Genomic DNA, 18877 nt, shown 5'->3' on the forward strand with positions numbered 1-18877 from the left:
ATGAAATCCTGACACAGCACCTTGGAATGCATTGTGTTGCTGCCAAGTTCATCCCACGGCTGAGGAGTCAAGACCAGAAAAACCTTCACCTCACAATCTATGAAGAGCTTTTGGATCGCACAAATGAGAACTAGATGTTCCTTAAAATAATCATAACTGTTGATGAGATGTGGGTCTATGGTTATGATCCTGAGACCAAGGTTCAGTCTTCATAACAGGTTAGGAAAACTTCTCGAAGATTAAAAAAAGCTCGTCAGGTCAAATGTCAAAGCCATGCTGAGAGTTTTCTTTGACTTAGCAGGATTATTTCATAATGAATCCATGCCACGGGGACAAACTGTTAATCGATAGTACTATTGGCACGTGTTGCAATGCCAGCGAGATAGTGCGAGAATGGAACAGCCTGCAATGTGGTAAGATAATTCATGGCTCTTGCATCATGATAATGGACCCATGCATTCCTCCCTGTTGTTATGTGACTACTGCACAAAAAAAGCAATCAATGTGCTGCCTCATCCTCTATACCCTCCATACCTTACCTCTGCAATTTTTTTTATTTCCAAAGTTGAAAACCATGTTGAAAGGATGAAGATTTGCAATGAAAGACAAGATATGAGAAAATTCCCAGGTGACACTTTGCGTGATCCAGCAAGAGAAGTACTAACAGTGGTTCCAGACATGGAAATGGCATTGTGAGGGGTGCTTCAATTGTGGAGAAGAGTATTTCAAAGGAGACCATGCACAATAAGTGAAAGAAAAGCATACAAAAAAATTTTGTGAACAATGTTCCAGAATTTTTTGAACAGACCTTGTATAGTTTAATCTATTAGGGTCATTCAAAAAGAACCGAGCCAAAGACTGAATGAAAATTGTTGAAGCTTCAGTAATGCATTTGCCTACGGCAAAAGATGTCATCACTGTATGAGCACTGAAGTCCCAAACTAACCACTAGAGGGACTTGGGTGTACACCCACATGAGCCCATTGGCCTTAGTAGTGGCGAAAATAGAAAAAAGGGAACCTTCCAAAGAACAGCAAAGGGATGTAGTGCATTTCCTGACAGTGGAAGAAGTGCAGGGAATGGAAAAGCATCGAAGAATGGCAGCAGGGAATGGAAAAGCATTGAAGAATGGCAGATGTTTAATAGAGTGCACTAAATGTCTCTTGCAATTTCAACACTCAGCCAGACTTTAGGGCAACCATAACTCGCCATTTTTTTTTATAATGAGGGCATCCACCTGTTGGACAATGGTATCTGCAGAGTAGTGATACGTTACAGACCATCGATATTTCTTGAATTGCTTGTGCCATGTCTAGACCTTTGCAAGGGGCAAGCAGCGCTCTCCGTACATCTGTGCCATTCTACAATGAATTTCCATTCCCTGTACTCTTTCCATTGTAAAGAAACACACTACACCCATTTGCTCTTCTTTTGGAAGCCCCTGTTTCTCTGTTTTAAGCACTTCTGAGTGCAGTGGATGGTTGAAGTGTCTATGTTCTCGCTCTGTCGTCATATGGAGGTGTGCCTGAGTCCCTCCAACAGCAAGTTTGGGGTCTCAGCATTCCTAAGTGACCACAACTGTTTCCATGGCATTACAATATTGTGATCCCTTCAGTGGTTTTAATTTTAAAGCCTCTGACTCATTTCTTTTTTAATAACACTAATGTAAGGGACTGTCAAATGAAAATGAGACAGGTGGAGAGTTAAGCAAATTGTTTATTCTTTCAAATGTACTTGCCATAACTTAATAAATATAACCCACTGTGAAACAAGATGGTCAATGTCTCCATGTAATTGTACCCATGCAGCCACCTCTTCATCCTAAGCAAATCAACAGCCACGAATGCCTTTCTTCAGGGCTCCAAAAAGTATGGAAAAGTATGGAAGAGGTCAGAAGTGTGTGGAGGATATATAAGGGTTTCCCAGTGAAACTTTTGCATAGTCAGAACAATCTCGGCAACATGTGGACCTGCCTCCAAGTCTCACAGTGGGGACGGCTGTATTAACAGCTACGGCAATTACTTTTGAAATACTAAACAGGTTACTAAATTTTTTCCATCTGACTCATTTTCATTTGACTGCTCCTAATATAAAGTTCATTCAAATAATATTTTTTAATAATGCATAATTTTTATCAAACCTACCTAAAAAAATACAAAAGTCCTCTAAATCTATGTAGGGAAGGAGGGGGGAAAATAGAAATAAAAATGGAAGAATGGTATTTTTGTGAGTGTGCTTGTTTTTTTGCGTGTGCATGCTTGAAAAAAGGGGGGGAGGGGCAGTGGTGCAGCTTTGGCAGTTCTGCCAATTGTGTATGACCACCTTGGTATGGTTCTGCTCAATACCTTCTCTATGTGGTGCATAGCAATCAAAATTTTTTATAATATTATAATGGTTATGATGTTTAAATAACACAGAAATGTGTCACTTATAGGTACTTGTTATTCCGTGTTAGTTCAAATGTTTGTTTTGCATTTTAATATTTCTCTGAGGTATTACTTGGGTGACGTGTAGTGGCTGGAGTTCACCAGAAGACTTGCCTACATTAGAACAGGGGCTGCTTGGAGCTACCAACACTGCAAGGACTGCCTAGGAGGGCCCCAGACTCTTGCTTTACAAGGGATGCCAGTGAAGACCTAAAATGATAATATGTATTATAATGATATTGAAACTCTTACATTAGGTTGGTGCAGAGGTTCATTGTGTTTTTCCATAAGCTTAATAAACACAACGGATACACATAACAGAAACTTTAGTCATGAATGATATATTCTCCTCCACTATTTACAACATTGTGTGAATGCAGAGGTAACTTCTTTATTCTGTGACTGTAGAAATCATGTGGTTTTTAGGCGAAGAACTCATCGAACTTTCTCGAAGATTGTTCAATGGTTGTTCACGGTTCAATAAAACACGGAAAAGGTGAAAATCAGAGGGGGCAAATTCAGGTGAGTACGGTGTGTGCGGAATGAGTTCCCAACCCATCTTCTGTATAGTATTTTTTGTCAGTCTAGCAGAATGCAGACAGGTGTTATTGTATTGCAGCATCACTTCACTCAGTCTTCTGGTCGTTGTTCTTGGATTGTGTCTGCACGATATCCCAGTTGTTACCACTAGAAGTCAGCAGTGATGGTTAAACCTCAGTGAAGCAATTCATAGTATACTACATCATCACTGTTCCACCAGATGTATAACATTATCTTTTGTTAATGCATGCAGGTCTTTGTACAGGGAGTTGCTTTCTTTGGGCTCAACCATTCCTTTCTTTTCTTTATGTTAGCATAAAGACACAATTTCTCATCACCAGTTACAATACAGGATAGAAGCTGTTGGTAGTGTTCATGTGCCAAACGATAATGAGCACACAGAGATGCACATATGGCCATCCGCTGATTTATGTGATTTTGGCTTAGAGCATGTGGTAGCCATACACCCAATTTTTGAACCTTCCTCATTGCATGCAAATATCACACAATATGGAATGATCACAGTTCGTCAAATCTGCCAGTTCACTGTAGTTTAGTCAGCATAAATTGGTCCCTGACAGTTGCAGTGGGCCGGGCACGCCAGCTTCATGCGCCCACCTCAACCAATAATGTAGTGTAATTTTCTAAACATCTCTGTGGCAACACCTCAGTGTTGTCAGATCTTTATAGATGTCTATTGTTTCCACCTACAGCTGTTAGCACTTTGTAACTGAAAGCTGGCAACAGTGCTGCAAGCTGCCAGGGAACACTGACCTAAATCGTTGTGGATTATTACATTTCAATGATCTTCATCAAACCCTGGAGGTCTTCTTGAAAGTGGAGGGTAACTAATGTCGTAACAAGCCTCCTTAGAATGAGAAAACCATCTTCTTGCCGCACTATGTCCAGTGGCATTATCTACATACACAGCTCAAATGTTTCTGACTGCCTCTGCTGCCATCAACCTCCTATTGAACTCAAACAGAAGAATACCTCTGATATGTTCAGATTTTTCCACTTGGCACTCCATTTTCTAGCATCCACAGCTCCACTCACTATCTCCAAATGACAAATATCTCAAACAGCAACAGTGAACTACAAATGCAAAATGACAATTGATAAATAAACCCCTAGCAACACGGATACCAACAAACAAAACAAAAACACTACATATTTGTGCACCAACCCAATAACATCATAGTTAATGTGAATTTTGTATCTGCTCACAACAAGTCTCTATAACTGAATATGTAAGCAGACGGCTTGTGTGTGTGTGTGTGTGTGTGTGTGTGTGTGTGTGTGTGTGTGTGTGTGTGTGTGTGTGTGTGTAGTGTACACCTCTTTTTTTCCCCCTACGGTAAGTCTTTCCGCTCCCGGGATTGGAATGACTCCTTACTCTCTCCCTTAAAACCCACATCCTTTCGTCTTTCCCTCTTTCCTGAAGAAGCAACCGTCGATTGCGAAAGCTAGAAATTTTGTGTGTTATTTTATTGTGCCTGTCTACTGGCGCATTCCCGCTTGGTAAGTCTTGGAATCATTGTTTTCAGTACATAGAGACATGTACATCTACGACACAAAGCTTGCCGAATGAGTTACAGCATCTGCAGGTGACTTCCACAATAATGGTTAGCACGAGATGCAAAGAGGATGCACATTAAAGGTACATGAGAGGAGGGAGGAAAAAGTAGAAGAAGAAGAAGAAGAAGAAGAAGAAGAAGCCAAATGAGTTGTGCCGACAGCCAAGATTATGAGAATAATGGAGAAACCTCAAATAAAGATAATTTTCCATGCAAACTCGACCAAAAACCAGCTAGGAATGCAGACATCAGGTGTTTACAGTATCGAGAGTGAATGTGCGACGCATCTCACAGCACCATATGGAACACATCAGAAATGTTCCATCAGGACAGATATAAATCAAGACCTGACGGAATTTCCCTCAACTAAAGAAACCTATGATACCACCTGGTTTTTGACCATGACTGAGTTTATTTTCATTTGTAAAGTACTTAATTCACAATTTGTGTGTGTGTGTGTGTGTGTGTGTGTGTGTGTGCGCGCCTAGTTACACCTGCTACAATATTATATAATGAAAATTATTTTTCCAGTAAATGACAGTAAAAGCATATAAAACAGAGTACAGGGTGATTCAAAAAGAATACCACAACTTTAGGAATTTAAAACTCTGCAACGACAAAAGGCAGAGCTAAGCACTATCTGTCGGCGAATTAAGGGAGCTATAAAGTTTCATTTAGTTGTACATTTGTTCGCTTGAGGCGCTGTTGACTAGGCGATAGTGTCAGTGATTGTATCCTTGCTTAAATGGAAGCAGATGAATCTTTCGTTTCAAAGATTGTGTTTAGTGATGAAGCAACTTTCCACACTAACGGGAAAGTCAACCGTCGCAATGTCTGTATATGGGGCACTGAGAATCCGCGGGAAACAACTCAGTATGAACGTGACTCGCCTAAGGTGAACGTTTTCTGTGCCATTTCAGCCAATTAAGTTTTTGGTCCCTTTTTCTTCGAAGGTGCTACTGTAACAGGACTACAGTATCTGGAGATGTTAGAGAATTGACTGTTCTCTCAGCTTGAACAAGAAGCACAACAATTCGTATTTCAGGAGGATGGAGCGCCACCACATTGGCACTTATCTGTCCGTAACTACCTGAACGTCAACTACCCAAGGCGATCGATCGGCCCCGGTCAGGCAGCCCGTGACAGAGCACTTCATCACTGGCCTCCAAGAAGCCCTGATCTTACCCCCTGCGATTTTTTCTTATGGGGGTATGTTAAGGATATGGTGTTTCGGCCACCTCTCCCAGCCGCCATTGATTATTTGAAACGAGAAATAACAGCAGCTATCCAAACTGTTACGCCTGATATGCTACAGAGAGTGTGGAACGAGTTGGAGTATCGGGTTGATATTGCTCGAGTGTCTGGAAGGGGCCATATTGAACATCTCTGAACTTGTTTTTGAGTGAAAAAAAAACCTTTTTTAAATACTCTTTGTAATGATGTATAACAGAAGGTTGTACACTCCTGGAAATGGAAAAAAGAACTCATTGACACCGGTGTGTCAGACCCACAATACTTGCTCCGGACACTGCAAGAGGGCTGTACAAGCAATGATCACACGCACGGCACAGTGGACACACCAGGAACCGCGGTGTTGGCCGTCGAATAGCGCTAGCTGCGCAGCATTTGTGTACCGCCGCCGTCAGTGTCAGCCACTTTGCCGTGGCATACGGAGCTCCATCGCAGTCTTTAACACTGGTAGCATGCCGCGACAGCGTGGACGTGAACCGTATATGCAGTTGACAGACTTTGAGCGAGGGCGTATAGTGGGCATGCGGGAGGCCGGGTGGACGTACCGCCGAATTGCTCAACACGTGGGGCGTGAGGTCTCCACAGTACATCGATGTTGTCGCCAGTGGTCGGCGGAAGGTGCACGTGCCCGTCGACCTGGGACTGGACCGCAGCGACGCACAGATGCACGCCAAGGCCGTAGGATCCTACGCAGTGCCGTAGGGGACCGCACCGCCACTTCCCAGCAAATTAGGGACACTGTTGCTCCTGGAGTATCGGCGAGGACCATTCGCAACCGTCTCCATGAAGCTGGGCTACGGTCCCGCACACCGTTAGGCCGTCTTCCGCTCACGCCCCAACATCGTGCAGCCCGCCTCCAATGGTGTCGCGACAGGCGTGAATGGAGGGACGAATGGAGATGTGTCGTCTTCAGCGATGGGAGTCGCTTCTGCCTTGGTGCCAATGATGGTCATATGCGTGTTTGGCGCCGTGCAGGTGAGCGCCACAATCAGGACTGCATACGACCGAGGCACACAGGGCCAACACCCGGCATCATGGTGTGGGGAGCGATCTCCTACACTGGCCGTACACCTCTGGTGATCGTCGAGGGGACACTGAATAGTGCACGGTACATCCAAACCGTCATCGAACCCATCGTTCTACCATTCCTAGACCAGCAAGGGAGCTTGCTGTTCCAACAGGACAATGCACGTCCGCATGTATCCCGTGCCACCCAACGTGCTCTAGAAGGTGTAAGTCAACTACCCTGGCCAGCAAGATCTCCGGATCTGTCCCCCATTGAGCATGTTTGGGACTGGATGAAGCGTCGTCTCACGCGGTCTGCACGTCCAGCACGAACGCTGGTCCAACTGAGGCGCCAGGTGGAAATGGCATGGCAAGCCGTTCCACAGGACTACATCCAGCATCTCTATGATCGTCTCCACGGGAGAATAGCAGCCTACATTGCTGCGAAAGGTGGATATACACTGTACTAGTGCCGACATTGTGCATGCTCTGTTACCTGTGTCTATGTGCCTGTGGTTCTGTCAGTGTGATCATGTGATGTATCTGACCCCAGGAATGTGTGAATAAAGTTTCCCCTTCCTGGGACAATGAATTCACGGTGTTCTTATTTCAATTTCCAGGAGTGTATTATGTTTCTTTCATTAAATACACATTTTTAAAGTTGAGGTATTCTTTTTGAATCACCCTGTATTATTATTATCACTGATTCTTATCTTGCAAAGTCATTTTAAATTTATTGAAGACAAATGTCACTATTTATATTTTTATTAAGTTACAACTGATATCTGATTATGGTATCAACATAATAAAACCAATAGCTTTTGAAATATCTACACTATTTTTAAAATACTGTCATTACCTCACATTCTCATAAATCACTAAAAAAATGTACACATGTAAAATGCATTCATTAACCTTAGCAATAGCAATGTATTTTCCAGAACACATACTACAGGGGTGGGTACTTTTTGCCCACCACAAAAAAATTAAAAACAAAAAATTTCTTTAATTGTTCTTAACTTTTATTAAAAATATAATTTTTTAAATAGGTACTGATACGTAGGGTGCAGAACCTGAAAATATCTTTTAGCACAATCTTAACAATATCACACGTTTTCCTTAATGTGTACACAAGAGGGGTACTTAATGACCACAACCGAATTTTTTTTTTAAATACTGGTTTCATTAATTTTCACTGAGTTTTATTCACAACATACTTTTTAAATATAAAAAGATGTGTAGGAAGGGTCCTGAACTTGAAATTATGAATATGACACTTGTTGCATAAAGTCACATTCACTAATAAGACTAGAGTTTTCTGTATAAGCTTTACTGAAAAATTCATAGCAACTACAGAATCTCATATAAGAAATCAATAAAAATAATAAATAATTGTGTCAAAATTGTAAAATATAAAGTGCATGACTAAACTGCAATAACTGCACAAGGTGGGCACGAACTGCGACGCCCCCTGGGGTGTTATGAGAGTTAAATTAAAATTATGGTAAAACTTAAAAATGGAAGTCAACTTGGTACTAATTTGATTTACAGCACTTTTTTGGAAATTCCTAAAACAAAACACATCATATATAGGCTCTACTTTCCTTTTTTTTGGGCCAAATGCTTCACTCGTACTGCGACTGTAATGATGAACAGTTCGTGAAGCTCTATGACGTGATTATGAAGATAATATACAATTTCACAACACATTTGTCCTGTGCTAATTTGTGGTTCCATGTGAAAATCAATTATGATTGTGCCTCTTTAGTAATTAATATAGATTTGAAGAAAGTCATCAAAATCTGAAAACAAGTTACCACACTTCAACCATGTCATTTCCACAACCTCTAGACACTGGTGCCATTTGCAAGTTAAGTAAATGATTAATAATATATGTGAAGATTCCTTTCCTGAACTTTGTCTACGTGCACTGTATATGAAATAGTTTATACTTGGGAGGAATCTCATTTAAAATTAATATTTGCAACATTGACAGTTAGGGGAGGATCTTTGCACAGAGCATAACACCAACGACGAACACACCTTCGATTCTGAACAAACAAAAAAGGTTTGCAGTCCTAATGGGTTGTGAGACTCAATTGTCAAAGAGGAGGTAGAAACACGTTTGCACAACAAGCTCATAAACCAGGATAGCATGTTTCGATTCAGCACAGCATCGGATTCCATAGTTACGCAAATGCGACAGGAATGTTCCATCCTGAAGGTGGTGGTGGTGGTGTCCACAGACAGATTCCATGACACTATGTCTACACTGGGGCCATACCACATTCTCACCACCACCACTGGAGCAGCGCCTGCTTCTGTAGGCACATGATTGGCCTGCCCACAGAATAGGTAGCAGTCCAGTGGCTATGTAGATATGCAGAATACAGGATCCTGACACTTCACCTTAAGATGATGAGTATGAAACTCACTGACATGTTGTGATAAGACGATGACACCACTTGGCTCATCACCCAAGAAGATTTAATCATAAGAATACATCAAGGAAGCCCGCAGTCATGTGTACTGGGATGTGGCACCCAACCACGAGTGTAGCCAGGCAGTTATCCAAGACCAAAAGCACTGTGGAAAGGTTATTTGTACACTTGGTAGCTAGCAGTAATAAAGTCATCATCTGAATTTTGTAGGAGAAAGTGAATTGTAAACAAATGTTGACAGCAATGTAAGTGGACTTCTGCACTACTATAAATACTGCAGGTATAATTTTCAATAGCAAATTATGAGACACTCTTGTCAGATACAATTATTAGCTTTCACTGGATTTTTACTTTCTTCTTTATCAGAATAATTTCTTATGTCATAATGAAGATAGAAACTGTTGAGTGTTCTACTATGGTATAATAGTTTACATTTTAAGCATTAAACATTACATAACAAATAACTTTATGCTCTTTCAGAACACCGAATATCAAATGGCTCTTAGATTTTCTTTGAGATTACTTGTTATCACTAGTAGTTGTAAATTTATTCATTCACAATTTGCAAGATGTCAAATTTTGGATCCATCACTTGAATACAAAAATGAGTGCTAGACTGTGTCAGTGTCAGTTTCCTGTATATCACAGACTGCACTTCTGCCTGATTTCAAACAGCAGTAGATACAATGTAAGAGTGGCCACCTCAACTGTTCAGATTACAGATTGAACTGATTCTTTAAAAGTGTGCTTGCCACAAGCTTCCTATTGGCATTTTTTGGGAAATGCTCACATTGCAAGTTGATCAACTTAATTCGCATTTTAAATTGTTTTCCTAAACCATGTTCGGTAACAGTCAGACTGATCCCTTCAAAACAACCAACCATGATGGTTTTTTCCTGTGCCACCTAGGAAGTTTCCTGCCTCTCAGGACATAAACATAGTACTTTAACATTATGTCCCAAAGTGTCTGCCTTCTACATCTTTTTCTCATTCAGTTTCTCTTTCAACAGTATCTTCAACAAAAAGTAATATCCATTCTGTATGACTCACTTTTGACATTTCACCTTCCTCCAGTAGGCAAACGTACATTGAAATTCTATTAAACAATGTTATTACACACCAGCTACGGTATGTAATAAGATTACTGTCATATTATTTAGGTTTTGAGAAAAGTAAACAGTTGTCATGATTTATATTACAGCCCCACATAATGGATGGTGCCAGTATTTCTACAATTCTGTAATGAGCAACTTCCCCTGCTGATATCGTAAGGCATTCATCAGCTAATAACATACTTTTGTTAACAGCCCAAACATTAAATGTAGAAAACACGGAAGACCCAGAAAAAGAATTCTTTGAAACAATGATATGCTTGATAATCTCTAACTTGATAATCTCTAACTAGTTGGTACCTGCTTTTCCCAAGTTTCTAACTTAGATGTCACATAGTGTCCTTTCATGCATGGAAGACTGGTGAAAGAGAAACAGAAGACATCACATTCATGGTTACGTGCATCCTACTTACCTCAAGATTCCATTTATGTTTTGCTTTCCACTTGTCTTGTATACCAAGAATGACTACTGGTTTGTATATACTCTCATACTTTTCTATAAAAGCCTTAGGTGAAAAATCCTTCACATGTATTCTCTCTACATTGTCATTCACCAATTTGTAAGGGTCAAACCTCTGGGCATACCCAAGTTGTGTCCAATCTCCTTTATCATTCAGTTCTGAAAACACAGTTATCATATCACAACTACGTAATGCAACTTGTACATACACAAACAAATGCAAGTCTCATTCTGTTGAGATGCATGGAAGAACTTCCGAGTAGCATTAATTTAGAACTGTTTTAGTTTTCCAGATTTTATACTCTATTGAAGACTAAGAAAATATGAATTTTTCTCTTCTTCTGCTAAAACAATATTTATCACACAGCAGTTCCAAATTTTGTACAAACATACTTGCAACACCCTAGATATGTTTTCAATCAAAAGGAGTAAGTGAAATAACTGAGTGATGTACGCAGTGTTCCACAAGTCTGAGCATTCTATCTTAGTGGTCTCACAAGGGTTTATATGTCCTCTGGTCCATTGATGATGCTGTTGCTAAAAGAGGAAAGTGTTAAAAGCAATCGTTGCTGTAAGTCACCTAAAAAATTTATCGATGGAGACTGCTAAATTTTCAAGTATATTGCACTAACTGTCAAGCATCCTTTCCATCTGTCATGGAGGACTTCAGTTGTGGCCCATGTACTGAGGTCAGAAACAGAATGACATTTGTCAAGGCAACATGAGTCTGAAATTATGGCTGTGATGCTACACAAAACCATTGAATCAAAGGGGAAATGTGCAAAATCACTTCAGAATGATGCAAACAATATCTATGTGATGTCCTTACACTAACCACTGAGTGATCAGCTAATACAGTAGTGAAGTAATTTAGCTTGCAGTATGTTAGAATGTGTATGTTGTACCTCTACATGGAATGTGAAAGATTTTTGTTGTTGTTTATGTAGTGCAGTCCAATGACTGGTTTGATGTGCCTTTTCACACTATCCTGAGTGAACCTCATCACTCTGCAAAAGTAATTCACCCTATAGCCACTTTAAGCTGATTAGAGCAGTCAAAGCATTGTTGTTAACCCCCCCCCCCCCTTTTCCTTATAAAACTAGTCATTCCATGAAGCTTCAGGAATTCAGGAAATGTCCTCCTCCTAGTCAAGTTGTGCCATAAGATTTCTTCTCTCTTCCATTCAATTCAGTGCATCTACATCAATTATCTAATCCATCTACTTGATCGTAAGCACTATTCAGAAATATCACACCTCAAAAGCTGCTTCTTTTCACTTCACATCTCTACTGTTTATCTTCAACACTTAAATTTATATTGGATGTTTTTCAGAAAAGTTTTTCCTGCTATTGTCAGTTTTCATTTTCTATCCTCTCTACTTCAGCTATCATCAATTATTTTGCTGTTGAAACAGCACTTTTAGTGTCTCATATCCTAGTCCAGTTCCAGTATCATTGTCAATTTTAAGTCTACTACCATGAATTACTGTTTTTTTTGTTTTTTGTTTTTTTTTTTTTTTCCTACTGACGTTTACTTTATAGCCTTATTTTCAACCACTGCCTATTCTGTTCAACTGATCTAAGCAATTTGCAATCTCTGTTATCAGCAAATGTTAAAAGGTTTTATTTATTTTTTCTTTCACCACTTCCTCAACATATAGATGGAATAACATAGAGGATAGGTTAAAACACACACACACACACACACACACACACACACTCACCCCCCCCCCCCCCCCCCCCAACATCATGTCCTACATCAAAACTGCACTCTGCTTTCTGTATATGTTGTAGTTAAAACTTTCACTCCCTTTATTTTATCCCTGCTACCTTCCGAATTTGAAAGATTGTATTCCAACCAACAATGTCAAAAGCTTTCTCTAGGTCTACAATTGCTATTAATATAGGTTGTCCTTTCTTCAGCCTACCTTCTAAAGGGGAATTGTTAGGCCAGTATTGATCTGCTTATTCCTACATTTCATTTCACTGGAACCCAAATTGGTCTTCCTCATAGTTAGCTTCTTCCAGTTCTTCCATTCATCTATAATTAATCCATGTTAGTATTTTTCTCTCATGAGTCATGACTTATTAAACTGATGATTTGGTAATATTCATAACTTTCAGCAGATGTCTCATTTACAGCAGCAAATTCTACATCGGTCTTGAATGTCTGAATGCATTTTGCCAATCTCATACACAATCCACACCGAGTGGAATAGATCTGTCAAGGATTTTTATCATTCTGAGGGAATGTTGTATACCCCACAAGCCCTGTATCAATTTGGCTTTTTTAAGGCTCTGTCCAATTCTTTATTTGTTGTCATTCTCATGTTCAGACATCTGTTCCACTTTGGTTGCTTCATTTGTTGCCTATTTATATTCCCTCTTTTCATTGATTACATTCAATATTTTTTGTATTACCCATGAGTTTTACTGGGACTCATCTGTTTGCCTAAAACAGCCCTCACTATTTCATCTATCAAATCTACATTGTATTCATTTTCCCTGTTTGAGTCAATTGTTGCCTAACACTCTGTGAAATTCTTGACAACCTCTGGCTTATTTTAACTTATCCAGATCTCCTTTAATCCCCCCCCCCCCCTTTCCAGTTTCTTCCATTCATAATCAATAAACAGTCAATTAGGGTCTGAATCCACATCTGCTCTGGAAATGATTTGCTGTTAAAATCTGGTTCTAAATTTTCTGTCTCATCATTCTGTAATTTATGTTATATTTTCCTGAGTCTCCAGGTTTCTTCCAGATATAAAATCTTTCACGATTGCAAAACCAAGTATCAGCAATGATGACTGTGCTCTGTGGACAATTCTACCTAATGACTTCCCCTTTCATTACTTCCCCCAGTCTATGTTCTATTATTTTCCATGTTCTTTCTCTTTCTACTACTGAATTACAATCCTGTATCATAGTTTTTTAATTTTTTATTTTGTGTCGATAATCCTGTACTTGTTTGAGCACAAACATGTGTTGCTTGCTACTGAACTCTACTAATTCTCACTGTATCTAACCTAAACTACATTCCATAGGTTCAAGTAGAATTGCAAATATTTAAATAGTGCTTACATGCTTGGATTTTGATCGGGGCATAAAACAATAGTTTCCTAAAGTCAAGAGCCATTGCAGCCTCTTCCTCATCCAGAATTCATTCTGGGCATCTTAGTGTGACCAACAGTAGAGACTGGAACTGTTTTACATAGCAAGTGACTGGAAACAAACCTGGAGTCTCTGCCAGTGTCCTCAGTGTGAAGAAGAAAACCATGTTTTGTACTGTACGTTACATGAAACACTTTGTGTGTAAATGAAGAAACATAATTCATTAGATAATTACTGAATGAAGCAGTGCAGCTGTTAGGACACTGACTTCATATTCAGGAGGATGGAGCTGGTCTATCCAGCCATCTGGATTTGGGTTTTCCTGGATCGCTAAAGCAAATGCTACAATGATTCCTTAATCAAGGCCATGGCCGACCACCTCCTATCCATGCAGGCATCTGTTCTATTCTCTTACAGCATTTCATGTATGCTATGTGTTATATTTTGTCCTACTGATTGGCACTGTATTACCTTGACAAATATATCACTGTGATTTGATCCTTGGATGAATGAATAAATAAATGAACAAAACAAAAATAAAAGGTTTTGAGACATGATGTATTGCAACATCCATAAGATACTGTAGACAGAGGGAATGACAAATGAGAAAGTCCTTAAGGTCACTGCAAATAAATGTTTGATACATTTACAATTAGAATCATTGCAAATCTTGGGGAGAGACAAATTAGTGAACTGACAGTCTGCATATTTTCATTCAATGCCATGGAATAATGTTCCCTGGTAACTCATCTTTAAGAAAGGAAGTCTTCATTGCTCAAAAATGTGCTCACCCACATTCCTTTCGTAGACACTGTATAAGGACTTGGGCATTAAGGAACATAACATACATAATTACAATACCAAAAGGAAAAATGACATTCATTACTCCACATTAAGGTCATCTTTAGCACAAAAAGGGATGTGTAATGGCACAACTAAAATTTTTATATCTTATCCAGGGATATAAAATATCTGACAGACAGCGAAGTCAAATTTGAAAATAAACTGATATAGTTTCTCCATGCCAATTCCTCCTATTCTGCAGAAGAATATCTATTACCGAAATTTGTAAAAAGTGGTGGACAGGAATTACTAACTCTCATCTGTATATTTAAAGAGTCTTATAAATGTTCAGCATGTAGGCGTATTTACAAATCAATTTGCAATGTGAATGCAAAAGGATTCTTTCAGATCATTACGATTTATTGTGCAAAGGATCCATGGAACATGAAATTAACCACCTATCCTGGAAATGATCAAGGGCCAGTGACGGTAGCTGTGAACCAGCTTGCCTCAGGAGAGGATACAATGGCTTTATGACATACTCCCAACCAAATTAGTGAATGCATCTAGTCCAGAGACTACTGAGAAGTGGGCTCATACTCAATTTTTGTAATCACTGAAATAATAGCAGGAACCTTCTCAACCCACACAGTTTCATGTTTCCTCATCTCTCTCAGGGTGTTACATGTTTTCCAGTGTATCTGCAACTGCACTTTTCAATTTGTTAGTCGCTGGTATGAACATCTGGCCTGTATTGCACTATGGCTGTTAGGTTATTTAATGCTTGCACGTACATATCTCTCTCTCTATTTTGCACAATATACTCTTTTGCAAGAAACGAAGCCACTTTTGGAAAGAGAAATGACACATTATAGCAGAAGTGGAATTTAACATGGATACAGAACTTTCTCATTCTGAAATTTCTCATGGAATGTCTGGGGTAGCTTTCAAATATGTCACTGTTGCTAGAGCTGACATACCGAAGTTTTTTGTAATACTTTCCTTATGTAATATTTTTACATAACCAACCACTGTCTGCAGAAAATTTCACGATATACTAAACAAACAATAAAAAGGTGTCTGGAAATTAACAATGGAATGGGGTGCATCTCACACATTCATGGGGTAATTTCCAATCAGTTGCCATTTGGATTATTTAAAGAATTATTGAAAGTATCTATTCTATAGTATCCCACTTGAGCAAGAATAATATCCTCATTAAAACAGAAGTGTAGATTTCAAAAGAGTTGCTTCATTGACAATGCAATTTACAAGCTCACTCACAAACTTTTTCAAGTGTTAAATAACAAAATAGCTATGGCTGGTATGTTCTGTGACCTATCTAAGGCATTTGACTATGTGAGTCACAGCATTCTCCTAGAAAACTGAGGTTTTATGGAATTGATGGCACAGCCAACCACCTGATGTAACACCTAACCAAAAGAATGCAGAAGGTTTTAGCAATATACTCGGGGTTTGTAATTGGGACTGGGGAGGAAGCATAATGGAGCTTCACAAGGCTTAGTCTTACGTTCACAATTGTTCCACACATATGTAAATAATTTTCTGGCTAATATACAACAAAAATAATTAGTTCTTTTGCAGATGACACTAGTTTTGCAGGTAGTCCAACCACATATACATTGTAAACAATGCTTTTAAAAGTATCACTGACTCTCTTCTGGGAATAATCTCACCATTAATTTTAAAAAGATGCGACATACTACATCAACGAGAAGTGTAACACATAGTGAGGAAATAATAAATAGGGTGGAAACTTCAAATTTCTTAATTGTCCATCTTGATGATAATTTAAACTGGAAAACACACATTTTGGAACTCCAATTGGTTCAGCTACATTTGCACTTACAATCATTGCAAATCTCGGGGAGAGACAAAAGAGTAAGATGACATATTTTGCATACTTTCAGTCAATAATTTCATATGGAATACTGTTCTGAGTAAACTCATCCTTAAGAAAGGGGGTCTTTGTTGCTTAAAAATGTGCTGTAAAAATAATATATGGTGCTGACCCACGATCATCTTGTAGACATCTGTTTAAGGAGTTGAACATTCTGACTACTGCATCACAATATGTTTATTCCCTCATGACTTTTGTTGTAAAAATATGGTCTACTGTTCAAAAGGACAATGATGTACGTAACTGCAACACCACGAGAAAAAGTGGCATTCATTACTCCACAATAAAGTTGTTTTTAGCACAAAAAGGGGATGCACAATGCTGCAACCAAAATTTTTGATCACTTACCCATTGGTAAAAAATGTCTGGCAGACAGGAAAGTAAAATTTGAAATCAAACTGAAAAATTTTCTACTTTACAATTCCTCATATTCCATAGAAGAATTTCTATTATTGTAATGTGTGAAAGACAGTGGGTAGGAATTCCTAACACATGCCTGTGTAATTCTTTTAAAAAAGCCACCATTTATAAATATTAAGCATGTAGCCATATTTACATATTAATTTGTGATGTAAATGTAATATGCGTCATTCAACATAATTATGAATTACAAGTGCACATGGTCCACGAAATATGAAATTAAAATCAATCAACTGGGATAACTGAAAGACAAAATGTAGGTCTATGTTAGTGAAACACTATACCAGTGTATTTATAAGCCAATTATGAAGCAATGAGCAATAAAAGATATGAATCTTTCAAACAGAATTTGTACATCACAATCACAGTTTAATGTTTCTTAACTTTAAAGAGTCATTTATTCTACTTCTTGATGATACATAGAGTTGTTTTTCATCACCAATGGCTTTAACATGTCTGGCCTAAACTACTGACCGGCTACAACTTCCACTTGTTCTTTTAGTGATCATCAATATCTTCCCTTTCCCAACCATTTAAAATTCTATGAGATCTTTAGTGTGTTTTAGGTGGACCTAGGCAGAAACGTGTCTCATTCAGATTGTGAATACACTCTGGATCATCTTTTATACCAATTTCATCTTTCGCCAAATCATAAAAGTTGTAAATTGTCAATTGATTATTTGTGACATCTCACCTAGGCTGTGGTTTCTTCACTGCAAAATCCTGACACTTCTTAAAGTTCAAAATCCTGGCACTTCTTAAAGTTTGGGAATCAGTCTTCTCCCGCTCTCTTGTTGATAAAATAAGTAACATGTTTCACTCAGTCACATTGTTAGTGCAAATCCCCATTTGGCAACAACGTCAATGAGTTTTCCAGTTCCACTCTTTCACTTTCTAAAACAACTAGCTTCCTTCCAGCTGTGCCACTGCGTTGCCCTTTAAGATGAGAAAATAAGTCCCTGTATTGCCCGCATTTCCTAGTAACATTTCTGATGCTTACACTGGGATTTTCATTCACTTGTACAATTACTCTTAGCAGCTGGGGATAAAGAGGAATATTCGATACTTATCGCCGATTTTGATAATCAAAATAGAAAATATGATAAACGTCAGAAACAAATATGGCAACTATAAGGTGAGATAAGTGGTGAGTTTTTGAAAAGGGCTAAACTACAGATCAATAAGCCTCCACAATCAGACTATTTGTTTTTGCACTTGGCTACCCAATTCACAACCAAACTATCACCTTACAATTTAACTTATCCCTTGGGCTAAGCTACAAATCAGTCTGTAACCACAGCAAGGTCTATTTGCTTCCACATTCACTAGCTTTGTCATCTAACAACCAAACTGTGAAGATATGCATTGAAAGCTGATGTCAGAGCAGCCATTAACATTACATTACTGGTCCACGCCAAAGATTATAATAGAATATTCCTCTTGATCTGCATCTTGTCCACTGAGTGTATGATTTATCACTTAGAAACTTAAAAGCAATCAAATTTACTTTGTAAGCTACGAAGTGTATGAAATCTAGCCACTTTCCTTCATAATTCCCCTCTCTGTCATATTATCATCTAAAGATTTTATTTCTTGCTTGAAGACCATTTAATGTAGGTTCATAACTCTTTATAAAATTTAGCTACTGTTGATACACCAGTGCAATGGAAAATTATATTAAAATTTGATGAAACTAAATGTTTAAAGGAATTTTTCTGACATTTTCTAAACCCATGCTGCTGTAAATGTTCTATGAAAATACATATAACTGCTTGAAAAAGATCGCTCTAATAGAAAAGAAAACTTACTTGACAAAAATTCAGATTCCCTT

The 18877-nt window shown here is 38.7% G+C and overlaps 1 protein-coding gene across 1 annotated transcript in view; it reads right to left on the reverse strand.

The window, feature by feature from the left end:
- Positions 1–18877, reverse strand: part of LOC126272620 (bifunctional arginine demethylase and lysyl-hydroxylase JMJD6) — a 124757-nt gene that overhangs the window by 102172 nt on the left and 3708 nt on the right. The window contains exon 2 of the mRNA XM_049975579.1: positions 10766–10971. Within this exon, the coding sequence (XP_049831536.1) occupies positions 10766–10971 (206 nt within the window). The remainder of the gene's footprint in view (positions 1–10765; positions 10972–18877) is intronic.

The sequence above is a fragment of the Schistocerca gregaria genome, chromosome 5 (genome assembly GCF_023897955.1).
Source record: "Schistocerca gregaria isolate iqSchGreg1 chromosome 5, iqSchGreg1.2, whole genome shotgun sequence".
NCBI lineage: Eukaryota > Metazoa > Arthropoda > Insecta > Orthoptera > Acrididae > Schistocerca > Schistocerca gregaria.